At 39.3% G+C, this 22,122-nt stretch overlaps 1 protein-coding gene across 3 annotated transcripts in view; it reads left to right on the top strand.

Moving 5' to 3' along the window:
* LOC133857318 (histone deacetylase 14, chloroplastic) overlaps positions 1-22,122 on the top strand; it is a 28,140-nt gene that overhangs the window by 1,372 nt on the left and 4,646 nt on the right. For 2 of the 3 annotated variants that reach the window (XM_062292536.1, XM_062292537.1), the window contains exons 2-5: positions 2,572-2,825; positions 12,115-12,189; positions 18,206-18,307; positions 21,880-21,951. In XM_062292536.1, the coding sequence (XP_062148520.1) occupies positions 2,572-2,825; positions 12,115-12,189; positions 18,206-18,307; positions 21,880-21,951 (503 nt within the window). The remainder of the gene's footprint in view (positions 1-2,571; positions 2,826-12,114; positions 12,190-18,205; positions 18,308-21,879; positions 21,952-22,122) is intronic. The other variant, XM_062292538.1, reaches the window with a different exon arrangement.

The following is a 22,122-nucleotide window of genomic DNA, read 5'->3' on the forward strand; positions in this document are numbered from 1 at the left end:
CGGGGGGAAATCTTTATGTCTCAAGATTATCGAGCAAGGTTTAGGTTCTGTCTGTTCTGTTTGTTTGGGTCATGAAGGCATTTTCTGGCTTTTGTCGACGATAGGGGAGGTGGCAAGTTCAGCAAACAGTAAGGGGTTCTTTCCGAAAATCAGAACCGCATACAACGTCATCCTTTGTCGAAGATGCTACAATGTTCACATGGCTTATTTGGCCATTGAAGAGTTCAGTGGAGGAGGGAGGTGGGGGATTATTCTGCTCCCAGAAGGCAGAGAGAAGTGGGGTTGGTGTGGCTTTGGGAAGGTGCTGCGTTTCCAGTTGGAACCATACTTCACCGTGAAACAGCTTCCTCTGGCATTTCATGGAGATCCTTGCGTTAGCAAGCATTCACGTAGACAGCTCTGGCTGTTAAAACCCCATGCGCTCCTTCAATTCTTGTTGGAGCTCCTGCCCTTGGTGCTACGTTGAGCTCGGATACAGCATCAATGATGGATGGCAAGTACTTCAGGACAAAACCAGAAGCGGCCATGCAAACTCATAGCACCGGGAACACAGTTCCCTCCGGCTTCTCATGATGATCCTTGCGTTGGCATGCCCTTCACTCAGTCTGTTTGGTGTGCTAAAACTCCATTCATTCCTGCAACTCTTGGTGGAGCTATTGGTTCTGGTGTGATGTTGAGCTCGAATGCAGTGTTAATGGTAGATGGTCAGAACATCGGGACAAAACCAGAACCAGACGTGAGGACAAAACAATGTACACATTCTGTTATGCTCAAGAAGGACGTGGCTTTCCATTCCAAATTTCATTCTCGCCAACGTCACAGAATTTCTTGAACCAGTGTTGGCATAGAGACAAAAGAGGGAGACAAAGGGGAAGGTAGCATAAAGGCTGGGGCAATCCTTTTCCCCTCTTGGAAGATCCTCAAGTACCTTAAGGACAACTGTCGCCCTTTCCTGGGTTGCAAATTACGAATCATTGTGGATGGGTAGGGGGTGAGACACATGAGCTGGAAGACACCGTGTGTAACCCAAATTTGGAGAAAAAAGGCGTAGGGGCTTGATAAGTTGGATTCGGTGGTTTCTTTTGGAACAAGCCTAGGCCTCTCTTTGGGCCAGTCAGACCTTTTAGGCTCCCACAGTACTAAGACAAGGTTCTTCCTTGGGCCAACCTTCTGTCTCTTATGCCACTAGCGTGGAGCCTGATGCATTGGGCTCAGTTTCTGTTTCTGACCCACATTAGAGCTATCCTTCTTGGAACAGGCTCTTCCCACTTCTAGTGACGCTAGCCCTCAAGCATACGACTCCCAGCCTCACCTGGTTTCGGATTCTTTCTCCTGAATGGTAAGCTTTGGGTCGAGGATGAAGTCGACTAATATGTCTTTGTATACAGTAATCCTTTTGGCGTTGTCTCCGGTGAGCTATTGTTTGGTGGAGAAGCTTGCACCTACGAGCTTGGAAGCATTTCAGCATGTGTTGTTGAGACTGAAAGCGTTTCAGCATGCACTGACTTACTCTGTTGTGATTTCTCTGGCGAACAATGGGTTGTTGGTGTACCTTGCGTCGATACTATTGAACTCTTCAGAGTGCGCCGATGAGCACATTGCCAATGTTTGCACTTCAATTCTCAGTTAGCTTTGGGATGATGGAGAAGTCCGCACCTATTTGTTTAGATATTCTTTAGAACACGCCGGTGATCTCTCGCCTATTAAAAAGGGAGTTTGAACTCGCACGTAAGAGGGAGTATTAAAGTATTGATTAAATGATTAAATTTATTTCTTCCTACTAGTTTAAACTTTTGGGATAAGTGGTAATTTAACATTACCTTCCTTGCAACTAGTCCAATCAAGCCAATGCTCAAGGTTGGCTTGCAAAGCAATTGGCATGAAACTTAACCTTTGGCCTATCTTAGTTACCAGGTGAATGAGCTCAATGACAAGCCAAGATTGAGCTGTCTTCTTGTTTTTTTTTTTTTTTTTTTTTTTTTTTTTTTTTTTTTTATGATGTTTGTATTGTAATTGGAAACATCGCCAATCAAAAAGGAGGCATATGAGGATCTCCTACACATCAAAAACTATTCAACGCCTACGTATAATGTGTCTGTGAGTTCTAGAGAACAAAAGGAAGAGTCAAGGCTCACGGAACCACTGACCTAGAACTTTATGATCTCAAGAATACCACCCTGACTGTATGCAATTGGAGCTTAACACAAGCACTTCGCTATTTTACTCATTCCAAATGCACCACATTAAACCTAGAGTTACTAGTCCTGTGTTACTCTACTACTTTTCCCTTCTGTTCTGCTCCAGCTACCAAGCAATGGCACTCATTTGAGCTGTTAATGCTTGCTTGTTGAGTACCTGCACTAGGGAAGAGATTTACAAATATTCAGATTTCAGATTTCAGAACTCATTACTCTATACTTTAATGTGGATATGGCTTATCCTCATGTTTTTTTTTTGCTAGATATTACTTTATGGTTACTGTCTTGATAAATATATTGTAATGTTCTAATATCCGAGAAATATGGTCTAGCCTTTGTTGTATTCGAGATCACAGAAATGTGCTTGTGTTAGGGAACATGTTTTTGATGTGGCATCATCTACACAAGTGGAAGACTCATGATAGAATTGACATGTATGGAAAATTTTGTGGGGATCAATTTTTCCTGAAGAATTTGACAAGAGGAAGGAGATATTTCTCAAGAAGTATTGGCACTTCCATTTCTTGCTCAAATGGTATAGGAAAGGATCCTTATATTCCTTCAAATGAAAAGGTCACTAATGCAAAGCTGATTTATGCTGTAGCTCCTGCCATGGGTCATAACCAGGTATATTTAGCTGAGTACTTCACTTTCATGCTCTCTTAATATCACTAGCTGTGTAAGCTGTTAAGACATCCTTTAAGATATGGATTTCTGGGCCTGATTGTCCTTGTCTTAATTTCCAAACACGGGGATTACTGATTGTATGGGTTCAATAAATAGCATATATGAAATCCTAGTTTCCAACTTTTTAGCACAATCATTTTTGATAATGTAAAACGAATTCAATTTTGTATCACACCTTTATATGCTGAATAATAGTTGAAGAGTAAATTCGATCTTATTATTTATGATGATTTTTCTGATACAATTACATGCATTTATGAAGAGGAGCAATACAATCTAAGATGGAAAATACAATAAATGGGAAATATATGGAAATCATATCATATCAGAATGAGATCAACCGCATATCTTCAATACTCCCCCTCAAGTTGAAGCGAAGATGTCTTGCGTGCCCAACTTGCACAAAGCTGATTGAAGAACATTACTGGACACTCTCTTTGTCAAAATATTCTCAAGTTGCTTCTCAATCCTGGTACTTCAATACCCAGAAAAAATTTTAAATGGCTTAAGTCTATAATCTCAAATTCACTGGCCAGATATTTCTTTAAGCTTTGTATTTTCTCATTATCATTTCGAGTCAACACTATAATTTACATAAACAATTAAAGTAGTTACCTTTCCCTGTGACGAATGTTTGATCAACAATGCATGATCTGCCTGGCTCTATTTATAGCCAAATCTCTGCATAGCTTGGAAGAATCTCTCAAACCACATCCTCGGAGATTGTTTCAGTCCATATAGGGCTTTCTTCAATTTACACACTTTACTCTTAGCTGAGGAGAATTAAGGACCAGGAGGAAGTTCCATGTAGTATCTTCCTCTAGATCTCCATGAAGGAATGTATTCTTCACATCAAGTTGTTGAAGTGGCCAGACTAAGCTTGCTGCGAAAGAAAGTAGGACTCAAATAGATTTCATCTTTGCTATCAGCGCAAGAGTCTCCTCATAGTCTATCTCGTAAGTTTGAGTAAAGCTTTTTGCCACCAATCATGCCTTATATCTTTCCATTGACCCATCAACCTTATGCTTCACTATAAAGACCCATTTGCATCCAACCGCCTTTTTTCCAGTAGGCAACTCGACTAGCTCCCCATGTGTTATTTTTGTGTAGAGCTCTCATCTCATCCTGCATTTCTTCCCTGCACTTTGGATCACTAATTGCTTTTTGTAAATTTTGAGGAATAGGCACAAAAGACAATTTGGATACAAAGGAACAATATGAGGATGAAAGATGTTGATAGGATACAAAGTTAGATATAGGGTTTTGAGTACAAGGTCTAACCCCTTTACATTGAGCAATTGGCAGATTTATATCATCAAAAACAGGCATTGAAAAATTTAAATCAAGGGTAGAAGTACTATTACCTGAGTTAGGGTCAGTTGTCTGATAAGTAGCATTGGGAATCTCCAGAGTAAACTCTTTTATGGCATCTGGAGTAAACTCTTAGCTCCTCCATTGGCAAGGGTTCATATGACTCGTTAGTAGTAGACTCATCAGCAAGTGGTTGGTGTTTGTCATGCTCTGACACAGTAGCGGGGATAGGTAAAGGACTACTCATAAATAACTTCTCTTCACTCGGACTCTCCCCTCGAAGCGAAGTGTAGGTGGATGAAAAATATGGTTGCAACTTAAAAAATGTAAAATCCATCGAGACAAAACGCTTTTGCGAAGGAGGATGATAATTGTTGTACCCCTTATAAGTGGGGGAATAACGCACAAAGATACATTTGAGAGCACGAGGATCTAATTTGCCTCGAGTTGGATCATGAATGTGTGAGAAAAACAGACACAACCAAACACCTTTGAAAATTGATAAAGGTGGGGACAACAGCTCAAGAGGTGTTTTGAATCTAAGGCATGTGAGGGCGTCCTATTGATGAGATATGTCTAGTGAGGAAGACATTACCTCAATAAGATTTGAGAAGTGCTACACATCCCAAATTTTTTTCCTAAAATTTGGTTCCTAAATGATGTGTCACAATCTCATGTGATTTATCATTTTGAAAAATGTGTTATCATCTCATGGGATGATGACACATCATTTGGGAACCACTTTTTAGGGATAAAAATTTGGAAAGTAGAGCATTTCCTATAAGATTTAGGGACATGCATATCAATCATTAAGGACCGAGTTACCTCAAGAATATGTTGATTTTTCTGCTCAGCAACTCCATTATGTTGGGGAGTATCAGCACAAGTGATTCGATGGATAATACAATGTTCACAAAAAGGTACCGGGACTGCTAGATAGATACTCACCCCCATTATCAGAATGAACAATGTTGATAGAGGTAGTAAATTGGGTTTGAATCATGCGGTGAAATATCTGAAAAACAGAGGACACATCACTTTTATCTTTTAACAAATAGACCCAGGTGGTTCGAGAATAATCATCAATGAAAGATACAAACCACCAATGACCAAATAAAGAAACTATCTGTGGAGGACCTCAAACATCAGTATGAACAAGAACAAAAGGCGCATCACTTTTAGTTATACCAGGAGAAAATGACACCCGATGATGTTTAGCAGGTTCACGAGTTTCACACTGAAACTTAGAAACAAGATTATGCGAAACTAAGAAAGGAAACATCTGTTGCAATAACATAAAAGAAGGGTTCCTTAACTGCTGATGCCAAAGCCAAGTTCTTGCTGCAGAGTCATTTGACTGAATGATGTGATAAGCTTGTGTGAGTCGACCTTGTGTCGTGGGCTGAGAGTTTAGATAGTACAAACCATCTCTCAAGCTACAGTTGCTGATTATTCTCCCTGTGGCTAGGTCCTAGAAAAAACAATAATCAGAATAGAAGATGACTACAATTTAACTCACGAGTAATACGAGCAATGGACAATAAATTGGCTACAAAATATGATATATGAAGAACAGAAGACAATGACATGGAAGGTGTGATAGAAGTGGAGCCTCTACTAGACGTTGACGATCGAGAACATCGGCTATTTTAACCTTTTCCCTATCGGAACAAAGATTATAAGAAGAAAATAAGGAAGACATACCGGTAATGATCCAAGAATCATTAGATAGAGTAGCAGATGCATTCAAAGCTGTGGTGAATTTACCCATATGGGTGAAGGAGGATGCAAGAGCTAATGTTTGTATCGAAGTGTGTCTAACCTCTTCCTTGCTAAAAATACTGGTATAGGCAGAAGTATAACTAGAATCTGGTGTGGAAAAAATCTTCTTTTCCATAGAAGTATGATTAGCATGAGGCCGTGTTCCACTTCTTGAAAGACCCCCCTCAACCTCTTGTAGGACGACCTCAAAGTCTCTAACAAGTCTCTCGATATCTTGAGTCTTGTGTATGGAGAGTTGGTGTGACGTCCCACATCGCCTGGGTATGGGAATGACGATGACCTTATATGTATATTCGCACTATTCTTGACACAATGTGTTTTAAAGTCGTGATGGCCTTGAATCTATCAAAACTCCGCAGTTTAGTGTGATTTTGTGATAGTAGTAGCAGGATGGTTAACTTCATGGGAAGTATGGTTCGAGGGAGTTAAAAGCGGACAATATTGTGTTGATGGGGGTGGGTCTTTGCAAATGGTATCAGAGCCATTGTCTAGCCTGAGATGGGGGAGTATGCACAAGCCCATAAAGGTCACTAGCAAGCACTCACTGGGACGCCAAGAATAGGGTGATCCCATGAGGGTTGCCCACGGGGACGCTGAGTCCCAAGAAGGTGATTGTGACGTCCCACATCGCCTGGGTATAGGAATGATGATGTGCTTATATGTATATTTGCACTCTTCTTGATACAACGCGTTTTAAAGCCGTGATTGTCATGAACCTATCGGAACTTTGCAATTAAGTGTGCTTATGCGAGAGTAGTACTGGGATGGGTGCCCTCCTGAGAAGTCTTGTTTGGGGGAGCGAAAAGTGGACAATATTGTGTCGTTAGGGTTGGTCGTTACAATTGGATTTTCACTATGAGAGGTCACCCAACTCGCCATCTCCATTTTGTAAGTGTTCAGGTAACTTATTTATGGCATCTTGAGTTTAGACATCCAACCAAATACTTCAATATAGAATACTCAGGGTCAAGAAAGATTAAAGAGTAGTAAATCCAAAATAGAATTCACGCATCTATTCAAACATAAAACAAGCATCTTTTTTTATTTTTTTATTATTTATTTATGCTTCTACCAAAGCCGTTGATAAACAACTTGTCGTTTTGCTGAATGCTAGATGACTTGTCGTTACACCTATTGCTATACAACTTGTTTTTCTGGATAATGCTATATGATCGGTTGTTTTCCATTCAACCCTAAGCGGCTTGTTGTTTTCCTCCCCGATTAGAACCGTCGCATGTAGTTGCCTCGGATTAGACAGCCGCAACAAAACGCTTCATTTTTGCTAAAAAAAAAAAATCTAGAAACATTTGCACAACCAAAAAAGCTTATCTTTAGAGAAAACCTTCAATACGAATTTACTGTAAAACACTACTTTTACAGCCTTCAATAAGCATTTGACACATCACTTAGAAAACACCAAATACACTAGAGACTAAAACATCAGATCATTACTCTCCTCATTTCCTTCTAACCCTAGTGAACCAACCTGTAAACAACCCCACCACTCTAGCCAAAGCTGCTGTCGGAATCCATGGAGCCACCGTCAGATACGCAGAAGGCCACCGCTGGAATTCGCCCAGTTTCAGGTAGATGAGAGAGAGAGAGAGAGAGATCTCGGCTTGTAAACCGCCCCACCTCTCCAGCTGAACGTTGTCGCCGGAATCCATGGAGCCATCGTCGGAATACGCCGAAGGTCACCACTGAAATTTGCCTAGTTTCAAGTAGATGAGAATCGAGAGAGCGAGCGAGCTCAGGTCTGTGATGGTTGATGCGCCATCCCGCGGCAATTTTGGCCACTGTACGACGGAGGAGAGAGTGATGTTGGCCGTGAGTGAGATTGAAAGTGGAGGTATAAAACTCTAGCAAGGTAAGGATTTCCCCTTTGATTGTTCCAATTTGGGAATTTTGATTTAGTGTTTTGTTGATGGGGTTTTCCTTGGGTTGTTGATTGTTGTTGAGATGGGGTTCATGGTCGATTGTAGGGTGGCTGATTTGGGTGAGTTTGATGCTTCACCTAAGATGGGGTTCATGGTCTGCAAGTTCAAAGAGAGAGAGAGACAAAGAAACCGGACCTATAACCAGTTGTGGGTTGGGTGTCAAGGAAAAGAAGAAAAACTGGGGGTCAAGAGAAACTAGACTTGTAACCAGAGCCAGCCGTGGTGGAGGCTGAACTCAGCCAGAGTGGTCAGGGTGGAGCTGGCAGCCGTCGATGGTGTTCAGATCTGGCTAGACCATAACGGGAAAAGACAAAAGTGCCCCAATTTGATGATGGATTGGCTGCTTTCATCCCTATTCTATCTGGTGTGTTTCGCTGATGTGTTAAAGTTTTATTGGAGGCTGTAAAAAGTGTCTTACAGTTGGTCCGGATAAAAGGGGCTCTCTATTTTTATCACTTGATTCAACAAACAACAACCCAAATCTCAGCTCTCATCCAAGAATCTCCTCTGCTCACTAGTGCAGTGCGCTACCGGAAAACTAAGTGGTCTCATCAGAACACATCGATTTCTCCAGAAAACAACTCAGATCTCTTTGTCAACCCCTCTCACTCTCATACGATCATCTATCGTCCAACTACACGGAGACGTTGGTTGCCCAAATGTGCTACCGGCACAAACCCACATGAATGAAAACTTCAAAATTCTTGAAGAGTTTGACATGGGTCTGCTATGGAAACAAAGGCAGACCAGTGGAAGATGCAAAAAAGAAAAAGAAAAAAAAAGGTAATAAACTAAACACTCTGATACCAAGTTGGAGAGTAAATTCAATCTTATTATTTCTTTATGATTTTATTGATACAATTATGTGCGTTTATAAATAGGAACAAAATACAATAAATAGGGAAGGGAGCTATTGAATTTGAAAAGCTCTATTAACTACGGTGTTGCAAGTGCACCATCTCGGCGTTGAAAAGGCAAGGCTTACATGATGTAGTGTTGAGTGCCTCATGTGGGTCTTGGGTTTTAGGGTCTAACGGTTTTTTTTTTTTTTTGGGGGGGGGGGGGGGGGGGGGGGCTGGTTTGGTTGTTCCTGTGTAAACTATCCCCGTATTTAGGGGCGCCTTACGCTTTTTTAATATATTTTTATTACTTATAAAAGAAATGGTATATATATGGAAATAAAAAATCCTATCAGAATCAATTTAGTGGCATATTTTCAACATTAACATCATATAAGGAAAAGATCTTCTCAATATGTTGTCATATTTTGTTCGAAATTGTTAGTTATGATTGGAATAGGCAAATGTAAGAGAAAATAGGGGTGAATCTCTTTTGAATTGTCATAATTTACTGGATTAGGTTGTCACATATTATTTCAACAACTAATAAAGATAACCTATGGTTAGTTTGAATTTGCAATGATGTCACAAAAATTTATGGGAAGCACCTCATTCTACAACTAACTCCCTTAAAAAACTATTTTAGCTTCTAAGGTAAAATGTTTTAAATGAGACAAGTTCTCCTCTCTCTTCCTCTTGCAAATACTACCTTTGGAAGGTCCCCTTGTGGAATTTGTCTGGGATTTGAATTGTCTTTCAGTCCGTTGTCATCAAATATCTAATATAAATCAATTTTTGAATTTGGAGAAGGCCTATGACCACGTCAATTGGGGGTTTTATGTTATATTTGCTAAAGAGATGCGGCTTTGGGGAGAGATGGCGAGGTTGGATAGATCACTGCATATCTATGGTTCGGTTTTCCATTCTCATTAATGGTTCGCCTTTGGGTTTTTTTAGTAGTTCGTGTGGATTAAAAAAGACAGGGGAATCCATTGTCTCCACTATTGTTGATGATTATTATGGAGGCATTAAGCATGATGATGTTCGCTATGGTGGATAAAGGGCTTCTATCTGGGTTTTCGGTGGGATCGAGAAATCATGAGGAGAAGGTAGTATCACATTTTGTTATTTGTTTTTTGCTCACTATAAGGATTCCACCATTTGGAGTGGCATTATTGAGAAGATGGAGCATAGGTTAGCGGGTTGGAAGAGGTTTTATTTATCAAAAGGGAGGTAGGTTAACCTTGATAAAAAGTACTCTCTAATTTACCAACATATTATTTGTCCCTTTTCCATGGTAGGAGTGGCTAATTGATTGAAAAAACTACAGAGGGACTTTCTTTGGGGAGGTATTGGTGATGAGTTTAAGTTTCATCTGGTGAAGTGGTTGAATATGTACTTCGATAATTTCAGGGGGTTTAGGGGTGAAAAATATGATTAAGTTTAATCGAGCCCTTTTGGGTAAGTGGTTGTGGAGGTTTGCTATGGAGAGGGAGGTTTTGTGCAGAAATGTGGTGGACATTAAATATGAAAGTATGAGGGGAGGTTGGTGTTCTAAGGAGGTTGGGGGGCCCTATTGTGTGGGAGAGTAGAAATGTATAAGGAGGGAGGGACGGTTTTGCTAATCATGTGACATATGAAGTAGGAGATGGTTCTAAAGTGTTGTTTTGGCATGATGTTTGGTATGGGGAGCAACCTTTGAAGGTCTCATTTCTCGAATTGTTCACTATTGCTTGTGGTAAGGATGCATGGGTGGCGGATAATATGCAGCTCCAGAATCGGAACATTCATTGGAATATTATATTTACTAGACCTGTGCATGATTGGGAGGTGGAAGTGGTCTTTGGGTTCTTTGAGGTGTTGTATTCTCAAAGAGTAAGGCATGGAGGCGAAGATATAATTTGTTGGATTCCATCGAAATGGAAATTATTTGAAGTGAAGTCTTACCATCAGGTATTATCTAATCATGTAAATCCACTTTTTATTGGAAAGGTATTTGGAAAGTTAAGGCGCCCTTGACAGTGGCGTACTTTGTGTGATGGTGGCTTTAGGGAAATTTTAATTTTGGATAATTTATGAAAGTAAAATGTTATTGGGGTGGAATAGTGTTGTACGTGTAAGAAGTGTGGGGAGTTTATAGATCATTTGCTCATTCATTGTGAGGTTGCAACAGAGTTGTGGAGTGCGCTTTTTCAATTGTTTGGTGTTGCTCGAGTTATGCAACACATGGAGGCTTTGAACATAATGGGAAATTGGAGGGGACAATTGGGGAACCGTAATGGTTTGAACATATGAAGGCTGGCTCCTTTGTGTTTAATGTGGTGTCTTTGGAGAGAGCAGACACAAAGCGATTTGAAGATCGTGAGAATGGATTGCTAGACATGAAGAAGATGATGCTAAAATCCTTGTATATATGGAGAGGCATGGGTGATGGAATAGTTTGCCTGTAACTAATTTTTCTGAGTTTTTTGAATTATGTTTTTCTTTTTCTATGATTTAAGGGTTCTCTTGTATAATTCCTGTGCACTAGGGTTGTGCCTCTTTGCACTTTGAATAAATATGCATTACTTATATAAAAAAAAAAAAAAAAAAATCAATTTGTGAATTTAGATTGTTCCATTATTTCCGTATGCCTTTTGCGGTCCACTACAGATCTGATTCTCTTAATTCATCACACCTGTGCTGATCCAATGGCCAAGAAAGAGGACCTTCGTCTAAGCATTGTTTCACATACACCTTTGCCTGCTAGATCTTGAGTGTTGGAACACTATACTTAGGGCTCTACCTCCAGTGAGTGACTACAAACGATTAAGTCGTTGAGATTTTTTGCTCCAACCTGGTCAAGTTAATTGTTTGAGTTATCAATTTAAGTCTGGAACAGAACCTGAATTAGGACTATATTTAGTAGAATCAGTTACTCTCTGTAGATTATGGAGTTTCCACTCCTTGTTGAGGAAACACACATCTGATTCATTTGGCTTTCACGCTCAGCCTCTTCAATTAGTGGTAAATTCCAGTTCTTTTTTTTTTTTTTTTTTAATTTTTTTTTTTTTTTTTTTTTTTTTTTTTTTTTTTTATAGTTTTTTTTTTTTTGAACATACAAAGAACAGAGGACTTACAAAAAATAAAAAAACAAAGAACAGAGGAGGAAAGAAATCTTTTGATTCATTTGGCTCTCAAGCTCAATCACTTCAATTACTAACTAGAATCAGAAGTTCCAGATTTGATTTTTAATTTTATATATATTTTTCTTAAGCAACTGAGGCTATTCCCGATTATTCTCTCAGTGATGGTGCTACTTATGTGTTTGAAGCTGTGTATATACCTCTAATTGTACTTTGGATTTGTCACTGCTAACAGGAGTCACATCCAGAATCTAATTTTAGAGTTCCTGCAATTGTTAATGCTCTTGAAAAGATGGAGCTGACTCCAAAGGTATTAAATGCAATATACAAAATTATCGATCTTCATTGTTGAGATTCTTAATCTGTGAGGACTTTGATCATTTCCTAGTTATATTTGAGTTTCATCCCTGAATTTTTCTTCACTATTCTTTTGTTTAACTGGTTTGACTCCTGGGATTACAAAAAGCCTTTAACAGTACCCACCATGACAAGATCAATGAATGACATATGGAAATTGAGATACTGTACAAGTGAGTACCCACCATGACAAGATCAATGAATGACATGTGGAAATTGAGATACTGTACAAGTGCATAAGAAACGACGTCTTATCTCTCTTTTTTTTTTCTTTAAAAAAACAGAATGCAATGCAAAATAGAAGAAACAAAACCATGCAATGCAAAACTAAAAAAGTACAAACAAACAAGACAAAAAAGAAAAAAATAAAATAGAAATGCATGCAACATAAAAGAAAAATGTATGTGTTAGGATGCATGAAAAATGCATGAACCCCAATCCTAGGCATGCTACCAACTACCTACCCTAGGTAGGTCTCTCATCACTCCCCCTCAAAGGGTGAGTGACCTCAACTTTCTTGGACCTATTCCTACTTCTCCTAAGAACAGTCTTACCTTCAATTTGTCCAACTTAAGGGCTACATTTCTCATCATGGAGATAAGTTTCTCCATATCAGTCCTAGGTGGGGTGGTCTCTTTCTTAGGTACTCTAGACATAAGCAACCAGCAATGGGGTTGAATGTGACTCACTTTGCCACAAAGGTGGCAAGTAGGGACAACTCTTAAAGAAGGTTGTCTCTTGGGAGGGTTCATACCCTCAACCTTAGACATCTTGCCCACAAAAACTCCCTTCCTCATATCAACTACTCTAGGAGCAATATCATCAACACAAGTGGAGGGAACAAAGTTTATTTTTCCCTTGTTGATAGGTGTGGTTTTTGGAATGGAAGCGTTTTGGTCAAAACCAAGTCCACACTTGTCACCATAGGGTTTTAAAGAACTCAAAATATGGTCAAGTTTAGCACTAGAAGAACTAGGCATATCGTATTTGGAAGCAACAAGTTCATCTTCGAGGTCCTCTACTCTACCAACAAGCAAGGAGTTCTCATTTTTAAAGGAATCCATAACAACATTAATATCAAGCAATTAACCACACAAGGATTCCTTCTCAACCTTTGCCTCATTCAATTTTCTAAGGAGTCTTTTGTTCAATTTATTTCTGTTTAATATACTCCTTAAAAAGTTGATCATAAGTAACCACAATAGGTTGGCTTGAATGGTAAGCTACTTGACTATGATGCCTCATGAAGCATCACGTCTATGGTTTGACCCCCTTTAAGTGCAAACAATTACTTATAAACAAAAAGTTGATCATAGGCACTTTGGAGATTGAGACCTTCATTATAGTCGTCTTGTGATTCCTCACACACGCCTCAACAACCACGTAAGGCGGTAAAAGCCATGTAACTTACATTCTTCTTCTTGGAGGCTATAGACTCATTACTCAAGGAGGCATTCATGGCTTGACCTTTTGAGTACTTCAAGTTGGCACACTTTGTCTGATTACGCCCATAGCCCGAGCATTCAAAGCATTGAATATCTGAGTGTTCTTGTCTTTCTTGGGCCTTACTTTTTTTTTTCTTTGAGTGGCTCCTTGGGAATCACCCTTTAAAAGATCCACAAAAGGGGTCTTGCTACCCCCTTTTTTAAATCTGAGGAATTTGTGAAATTTTCGTGCCACCATGATAGAAACCTAAGAATCTGACTCCTCATCATATAACTTTACAACAACTTTTTCTTTATGAGAGGACCTCAAGGCCAAATTCTTCTTTTTTGACCGAGTCAAGGATAGCTCATAGGTTTGAAAAGAACCAACAAGATCTTCAACTTTCATTGCATCCACATCCTTGCTTTCCCTTATCGCGGTGACTTTGGGTCTAAACCTCTCTAGTAGAGACATCAAGATTTTTCTGACAATCTTCTCACCGAGACTAAAATTGGGGTTGATAATATCGTTTAGTTGAGCGTAAAACTCATAAAATGTTTTATCTTCTTTAATTTTAATCTTCTCAAACCTAGATGTTAACATATAAAGTTTGGAAGTCTTAACCCCCTTAGTACCTTCATGGGTATCTGCAAGGATATCCCATGCTTCCTTCGCAATCTTACAATTAGAGATGTGTCGGAATTCTTTGGGGGAGACAGCCATAAAGATGCCATTGAGACCTTTGTTGTTCCAATTACATGCAGTGGTCTCACCTTTGGACCATTTGGCCAAGGCCTTTTTGGATGGGAGAAAAGCTTCATGCAATATGTAAAAAGGAAGCATTTTTACTACAGACTTTCTTGCGGTGTTAGGACGGTTCGAAATGCGTCAGCATGGTCACTAAAGTTTAATCGCAAACTTCAGTGACAACTCAGAGCATCATTATGGACCAAGTGACGATGCTCTTGGGTTGTTTCTTTGAAGTCTTCATCCACGATTCATGTCAGGACATCTAGGTGACTGTCCAAGTGATGGTTTTACAATTTCAACTAAAAAGACTAACATTCTCCACCAAAACACTTATGTGTTGAAAAGTTTTAAAATCCAAGTTTTGATCACCGAATAGGGCCAATATCTAAAAACCTAATAGTGAGGATTCCGCAATAAACATTGGAACTCTGACGCTACGATCACAAATCAATCTTGACAAGGTTGCGACAAGGTGATCCTCTGTCACCTTTATTATTTGTGGTGGTTATGGAGGCTTTGAGCCGGATGCTGGTTGCTGCGTTGGAGCAGGGTTCGATGACAGGTTTTGCAGTGGGACATAGAGAGTCAGAGGCAATAGTAGTGAATCATTTATTGTTTGCTGATGATACATTGATCTTTTGTGGGGCACAAGAAGAACAAATTCGACATCTGAGGTGCATCTTTCTTTGCTTTGAGGCAGCATCGGGATTAAGGATCAATCTAGGAAAATCAGAAATTGTTCCTATTGGTGAGGTGGAGGATGTTGAAGGGTTGGCTCAGCTTTTGGGTTGTCGGGTTGGTTCTTTGCCTATGACATACTTGGGTATGCCTTTGGGTGCCTCTTACAAGTCCGTTTCTACTTGGAAAGGGGTGGTTGAGAAAATGGAAAGGAAGCTGGCTGGATGGAAGCGTATGTATTTGTCAAAGGGCGGGCGGTTGACTCTTATTAAGAGCACGCTGTCCGATCTCCCCACGTATCTCTTGTCGTTGTTCCCTATTCCTTTGAGGGTGGCTAATCGTCTTGAAAAAATCTAGAGGGATTTCCTACGGGGTGGTATAGGGGATGAGGCCAAATTTCATTTAGTAAAATGGAACAGGATTTGTACTCCGTTGCATTCAGGTGGGTTAGGAGTTCACAACCTCACCCAGTTTAATCAAGCTCTTCTGGGTAAATGGTTGTGGAGATATGGTAGGGAGAGAGAGGCTTTATGGCGTTTGGTGATTGACGCCAAATTTGGGAGCCTAAAGGGGGGGTGGTGTTCTATTGAGGTGTCGGGTTCCTATGGAGTGGGGGTTTGGAAATATATCAGGAAAGGATGGGAGAAGTTTTGCAATTATGTTCGGTTTGTGGTAGGGGATGGGTCACATATCAGTTTCTGGCATGATTGGTGGTATGGGGAGAGATCTTTGAAGCATTGTTATCCAGTTCTGTATAGTATGGTGAGGAACAAAGCTACAATGGTGGTGGATAATTTGGCTGTTCAGAATGGAAATATTCATTGGAATGTTCTCTTTACGCGGCAATTCCAGGACTGGGAGATGGAGATGGTGCTTTCTTTCTTCGAGCGGTTGTACTCCACTTCGATTCGACAAGGAGAGGGTGACAAGTTAGTTTGGAACCTTTCTACAAGGGGTTTTTTTTGAAGTAAGGTCATATTATGAAGTGCTTAGTAGGAAAGAAGGCCCATCATTCCCGTGGAAGAATATATGATGTGCAAAGGCTCCGACAAGGGTGGCGTTCTTTGTATGGTCGGCAGCTTTAGGAAAAATATTGACCCATGACAATCTGCGAAAGAGGAATATTGTGGTTATTGAGTGGTGTTGTATGTGTAAAAAGAAGGGGGAGTCTATTGATCATCTGTTACTTCATTGCGACGCCTCCTGTGAGCTTTGGAGTTTTATGTTTTCTTTATTTGGAGTTGAGTGCGTCATGCCACAAACGGTGTTGGATTTGTTGACTACATGGGGTGCGTTTTTTGGACATGGCCTAGCTAAAAAAGTTTGGCGGTTAGTTCCTCATTGTGTTTTGTGGAGCATTTGGCGGGAGCGGAATGCGAGGCTTTTTGAAGATGTCGAGACTGTAATGGTAGTGTTAAGAAAGTGTGTACTTAACACGCTATATCTTTGGATAGCGTCCCGTCTTTGCCACCTAGGTGTTTCTACTTTTGTAGACTTTCTAAATTTATTAGCTGTTCCTCCCGTTTAGGGGCTCTCTTGTATACTTCCCGTGTATTAGGGTTGCGCCCCTCTGCGCTTTTTATTGAATTTGAAATTACTTATAAAAAAAAAAAAAAATTAGTTCATGCAAAGTGAATTGCTAATTTGTCAAGAACATGAAGAGTGGATGAACTTGTATGCTTTCTGTGAAATCAACAGATTAGCTATCAGTCCTTTATATCAAGAGAACTATTAGCTTATTTTAGTAAGTTTTATTTTTATTTTTATAAGTAATAAAGGTTTTATTAAAAAAGCGTAAAGCGCCTCTAAGTACACAAGAAGTATACACAAGAACAACCAAAGCAGCCTACAACAAGAAAGAAAACCCAACAACCCAAAAAACCCCACAAATCCTCAAACCTAAAACCTCCAGGAGGCCCCAACCCTACACCATGTGCGCGTTGCCTTTCCTAAGTCGGGAGGACGCGCTAGAATCACCGTAGTTGATGGAGCTTACTAGATTCAAAACTTTCCTCATACCTTTGGTCTTTGGGTGTGCTGCCTTAACTCTCCGATGGAAGTCCTCTTCAATGGCTTCCAAAAACGCCAATGACGGATCCATATCCTCATCACTATTCAACTCTCAATCCAAGGTCAAATCGGGAGGTAAAACACCCAAAGGGTAAAGGGAGTCGCCATCCTCTCCATCCCATACGTCGTCTCCCTGCTCCCACATAACCACCTCTCCAGACGGACCAAAACCTTTTGACCACTTATGAGATTGGGACAAACCATTCACATTGGAATCATCACTCTTTCCAACAGTTGGAGTGATGCAACCACCCAAGGGGGGAGGGAATCCCTACCACCCCAATTTCCTTTACTTCCGGAGTTGATGATGACACGACCAACTCTAAAAGCGAGGTATGAGGAGTGCAATTGGAGTGCAACGTCTATGCTTCAACTTGATTTGGAGTATCGGTAACTTCAAAGGGTCGTTGTCTTCTTTTTGGTTGTAGTTTGTCTATGTGGTCTGTCCGTCTTTTTTTTTTTAATCTCTTTATAACTCTACAAGGGTAAATATTGAAAGACTCACTTGCCTGTCCTTGACTGAGGTTAAATATGGAGAAAGGGATAAATTTTTCTAATTGAACAAAGTATCCATTCTTATTATATATATATATATATATATTCTTTTTTTATTTTTATTTTTTTAAATTTTGTACTTCTGTTTAAGCAATATTTGTAAAATAAGATTTTCGCCCTTCTAGAGTATTAAATAATGAGTTACAAGGATTGTGGTGGGGCTTCTTAAAAGCATACAGGTACTGATGTGGAAAGAACTGAACTGTCTCCAATAAAGTATTGTGTGCATTGAGTCCCTCTATCATGTCTTTTTGGCTGTACTTTTTAACTCCCCTTTTCACCATTTCAACTGCCACTTACCATCAAACTATTATTTGTTTCTCATAAGAACCTTTGTTTTTATTTATTTATTATTTTGTTTTTCTTTCCTCTCATATTTATTGCCAAAGTCTTTTCATGCTTTCCCAATTCAATTGCCCTCAAATAGATCTTCTTGATAAGATAATTTCTTTGTTCCTCTTTGCTAAAACGTACTTTCTTGTATAACTCAGTTTCGTGGCTCAGAGATCATTGAACTTCAAAATTTGAAGCCTGCTTCCGTGGATGACATTGCAAGTGTTCATGCTAGAGCCTACGTATCAGGCCTTGAGAAGGTAGCCTCAAAATTAACTATTTAGTTCTCCTTCTTCTGCTCCTTGTAGCAGATTAAAATAAGTGTCAACAAAGTGACTGAATTTTATTTGAGTGGAAGGAAAGAAAGCATGTTGCTTGTGCCATTTGTTCTTTGTTGTTTTTATCTGTGTAGCTTCTAATGTTCTTTTTACTTGTATCCATATTTATTCCATGAGAATGTTGTATCATAGGTATTCTTGTTCTTATGCATTTGGAATTTGTGAAAGTTCTTTTAAGTTTTGCACAGGTATTTTTATTCTTATGCGTTTGGAATTTGTGAAAGTTCTTTTAAGTTTTTCACTGATACATTTTTTGTCCTTTAAATTGCAGTTAACTTTTAGCATGATCTATATTTATTAACTTGGTAGTATGTGGATGATATTTAAGGTCCGTTTGAGTTTGCGATTTCAAAACGTGCGATTAAAAATTGCAATTTTAAAATTTGTAATATCATATGCTGCCTCTTGTTCAAGATCAACATACGGTTCTTCACTGACATCCTCATTCTTTACAGACAAATTTTTCCCAAGCCTATGTCCCTTTCTAAAATACGACATCCGATGACCTGTTTCACCATATTTAAAACATTGTGGGTCTCCCGTAGAAGCTACTGCCTGTGTAGGTGGTCCATCCGCAGGTTGTTTCCCCGTTAGCTGCGGGTTAGCAATCCAATTTGAAGGTGCTGTATTACTCCCTCAATGGCTATTAGTATTATTCCCAAATACCCCGACCATACTTCCGACTCCTTTGTTTTTCCAACTGAAGAGCTTGTTGGTAAGTCCAGACACAGTATAAGGATCAAACAAATTAAGAATATCCTGAAATTGCGGTGGCATACCTCCAATATACCGTGACACCAACGGATCTTTGGTTTCGGCTAGATTATTGCGGGCTGCCAATTTATAAAATTCAGTGTTGTACTCATCTACAGACCATGATCCTTGGTGCAAATTCTGTAAATTCTAATAAAGCAACCTTGTGTAATTGTGTCAAAAAGGCAGCTTGCATATACTTGTTTAATTTCTCCCATGATTCTATCTTCTTTTTAACTTACCTTACATGCGTCATCTTCGAATGTTGCCACCAAGCAGTGGCCCTACCCCAGAATCTAGTTGCGACTAACGGAACCCTCTTATTGTCAGGCACCTCTTTGAAATTCAAGACTTCCTCAACAGCATTAATCCAATATTAAAAATTCTTCAGGTTCCAGGTTATCCTGAAATTCCGGAATATCAACCTTTAATCCAAATTCCCATTGTCTTGAATCAATTTCTGGCACCATTGTCTTCCTCATCATCTGAAATTTCCCCCTCCTCCACAAAGTGTGAACTTGGGGTTGGTTGTGTTGTTGTAAGGTTGTGACTATGACAGCCATTTGTTGAGTCAAAGCATCAATCCGTTGTTGCATCCTTGCGATGCTGCTCTCATCTTCTTCCACAGCACATCTTCTTGGCGACATGCTACAAGAATGTAGCTAGTTTTGATACGAACTGATGTAGGGAATGTGTAGAAAAAAATTAAAATTTGTAAAAGAAAAGATGAATCATTCCAAGATCAGTTTTTGACATGATTTGTGGTGTGGAGACACAACCCTCAAAGTAGCCTTTCCAGCTTTATTTGGCATTGCTCGTCTTAAGGATGCCATTGTTGCGGATAATCTGGAGCTGTTGGGTGACTCATTCTAGTGGAATGTGAGCTTCATTAGGGAGGCTCATGATTGGGAGGTGGATGTCTTTGCTTCTTTCTTCCAATTACTTCACTCAGTCAAAGTGAACCGAGACAATGAAGACAGTTTGTGGTGGGTCCCCTCCAAAAAAGGAGTTTTCAAAGTCAAGTCGTTTTACTCCTTAACTAGCGTTGGTAGCAGTCGCTTTCCCTGGAAAAGTGTTTGGCGTACTCAAGCTCCTCCTAGGGCTGCTTTCTTTGTGTGGACTGCGGTGCTCGGTAAGATACTCACCTAGGACAACCTTAGGAAACGACATGTTATCGTGATCAACCGATGCTGCATGTGTTAGAAGGCTGAGGAATTGTGGATCATTTTCTTCTCCACTGTGACGTGGCTTCTGTTCTGTGGATTTCTCTCTTCAGCCATTTCGGGATGTCTTGGGTTATGCCTAGACAGGTTATTGACTTGCTTGCATGTTGGTGGTCATCTGGTAGATCAAGGAATGCTGCTGTTTGGAAAATGGTGCCCATTTGTATCTTTTGGTGCTTATGATGGGAAAGAAACAATAGGAGTTTTGAAGACTTGGAAAGATCTTTGGAAGAAATCCTTCCATTGCTCTATCACTCTTTGTATTGTTGGATTTCGGCTTATGTCCATCATTTGTATATTTCTTTTTTTGACTTTCTTACTCGCTTTTCTATTTCTAGATAGTTGTTTTTCTTGTATACTTCCAGTGTACTAAGAGGCGCCTTACGCTTTTTTTATAAAATTGATCTCTTACCTATCAAAAAAAAAAAAAAAGAGATCAATAATCTTCAATCTATTGATTTGTGCACAAATACTGGAAATAAAACCCTTCTTTAAACCTGTTGATTCACTCATAATACAAGGAGTTAAAGGCATCAACAACTGGTTGATTAAAAGAACACCAAAAAGCTGGAAGAACAAGAGAAACCTCTCTTTAGAAATTTTATTCTTCAAAACACAATAACAAAACAAAGCAACAATATGCCTTTAAGTAAGGTACAAGTCCTAGTTGTAAGATTACTAGGTGTTGTAGTTGGCATGAACGGTTGAGACAAAAGGTGGAGGTATGTTATTCTCTTGTTGTTGTTACGTAGCCTACCTCACACATCTTATTATATAGGTGTAGAGAAATATAGTAATGACCAAAAATACCCACAAACCCTAATGACTCACAAACCCTAATAACTCTTCTAACACTCCCCCTCAAGCTGGAGCATATATATCATATAAGCCTAGATTGGAAGAAACAAGTAAACGAAAAACACCTAGAAAATCCCAAATCTTTATCCTAAATTGGTAGAAAATGCTAATAGAATTAAATAAGAACTCATAATCCTGTATAGACAAGGATTCCTAAATATTACAAATAAAGACTCATAATCCTTAATGGATAAGAATTTCAAACCATTCAAATAAAGACTCCTAATCCTTAATGAATAAGGATTACTAAAAATACACTTTTAATCACCTAATTTATTTCAATTTCTTTTGATCACAGAAAGACATGTAGTCCTCCGGAATACGATATGGATTACTTATCAATGGCAAGTTTTTGACATCAATTCATTGAGAGTAAAGGATGTGCTGTATGTAGGATTTATAACTTCAAGATATTATAATATTTAGATGGATATGTTTATGAGTATCCTTAAAGTCAGTCAGTCAGTCAGTTGTTGGTTCTCTTTCTATGTGTGAATTTTCTAGGTTTCATATTTTGAACTTTCTCAAAGCCGGTGCTCCATTGCTTCACCCATATCTTCGTAAATATTTTATACTTATGTACTTGTTCTTACCAGGTACCAATCAGAAAATTCCTTTTCTAAACCTCTAATAAGTTCTTTTCTTCGTTTATGTTTATAGGCTATGGATCAGGCTGCACAACAGGGCATCTTATTCATTGATGGTTCTGGACCAACATATGCTACTGCCACTGTGAGTAAAATTACTTTATGTGTTCCTTTTTTCTTTCTTGAGCTTGTGGATATTTACAGACATGCTGTTCTAGATACAGTAAGTCCCCCATCTTCTAGATATTTTACTGGACCTGTACTAATAGATGCTACAATTTCAGTAATTGATAGTTACATGAGCAAATGGATATGG

Source organism: Alnus glutinosa, chromosome 14 (genome assembly GCF_958979055.1).
Source record: "Alnus glutinosa chromosome 14, dhAlnGlut1.1, whole genome shotgun sequence".
NCBI lineage: Eukaryota > Viridiplantae > Streptophyta > Magnoliopsida > Fagales > Betulaceae > Alnus > Alnus glutinosa.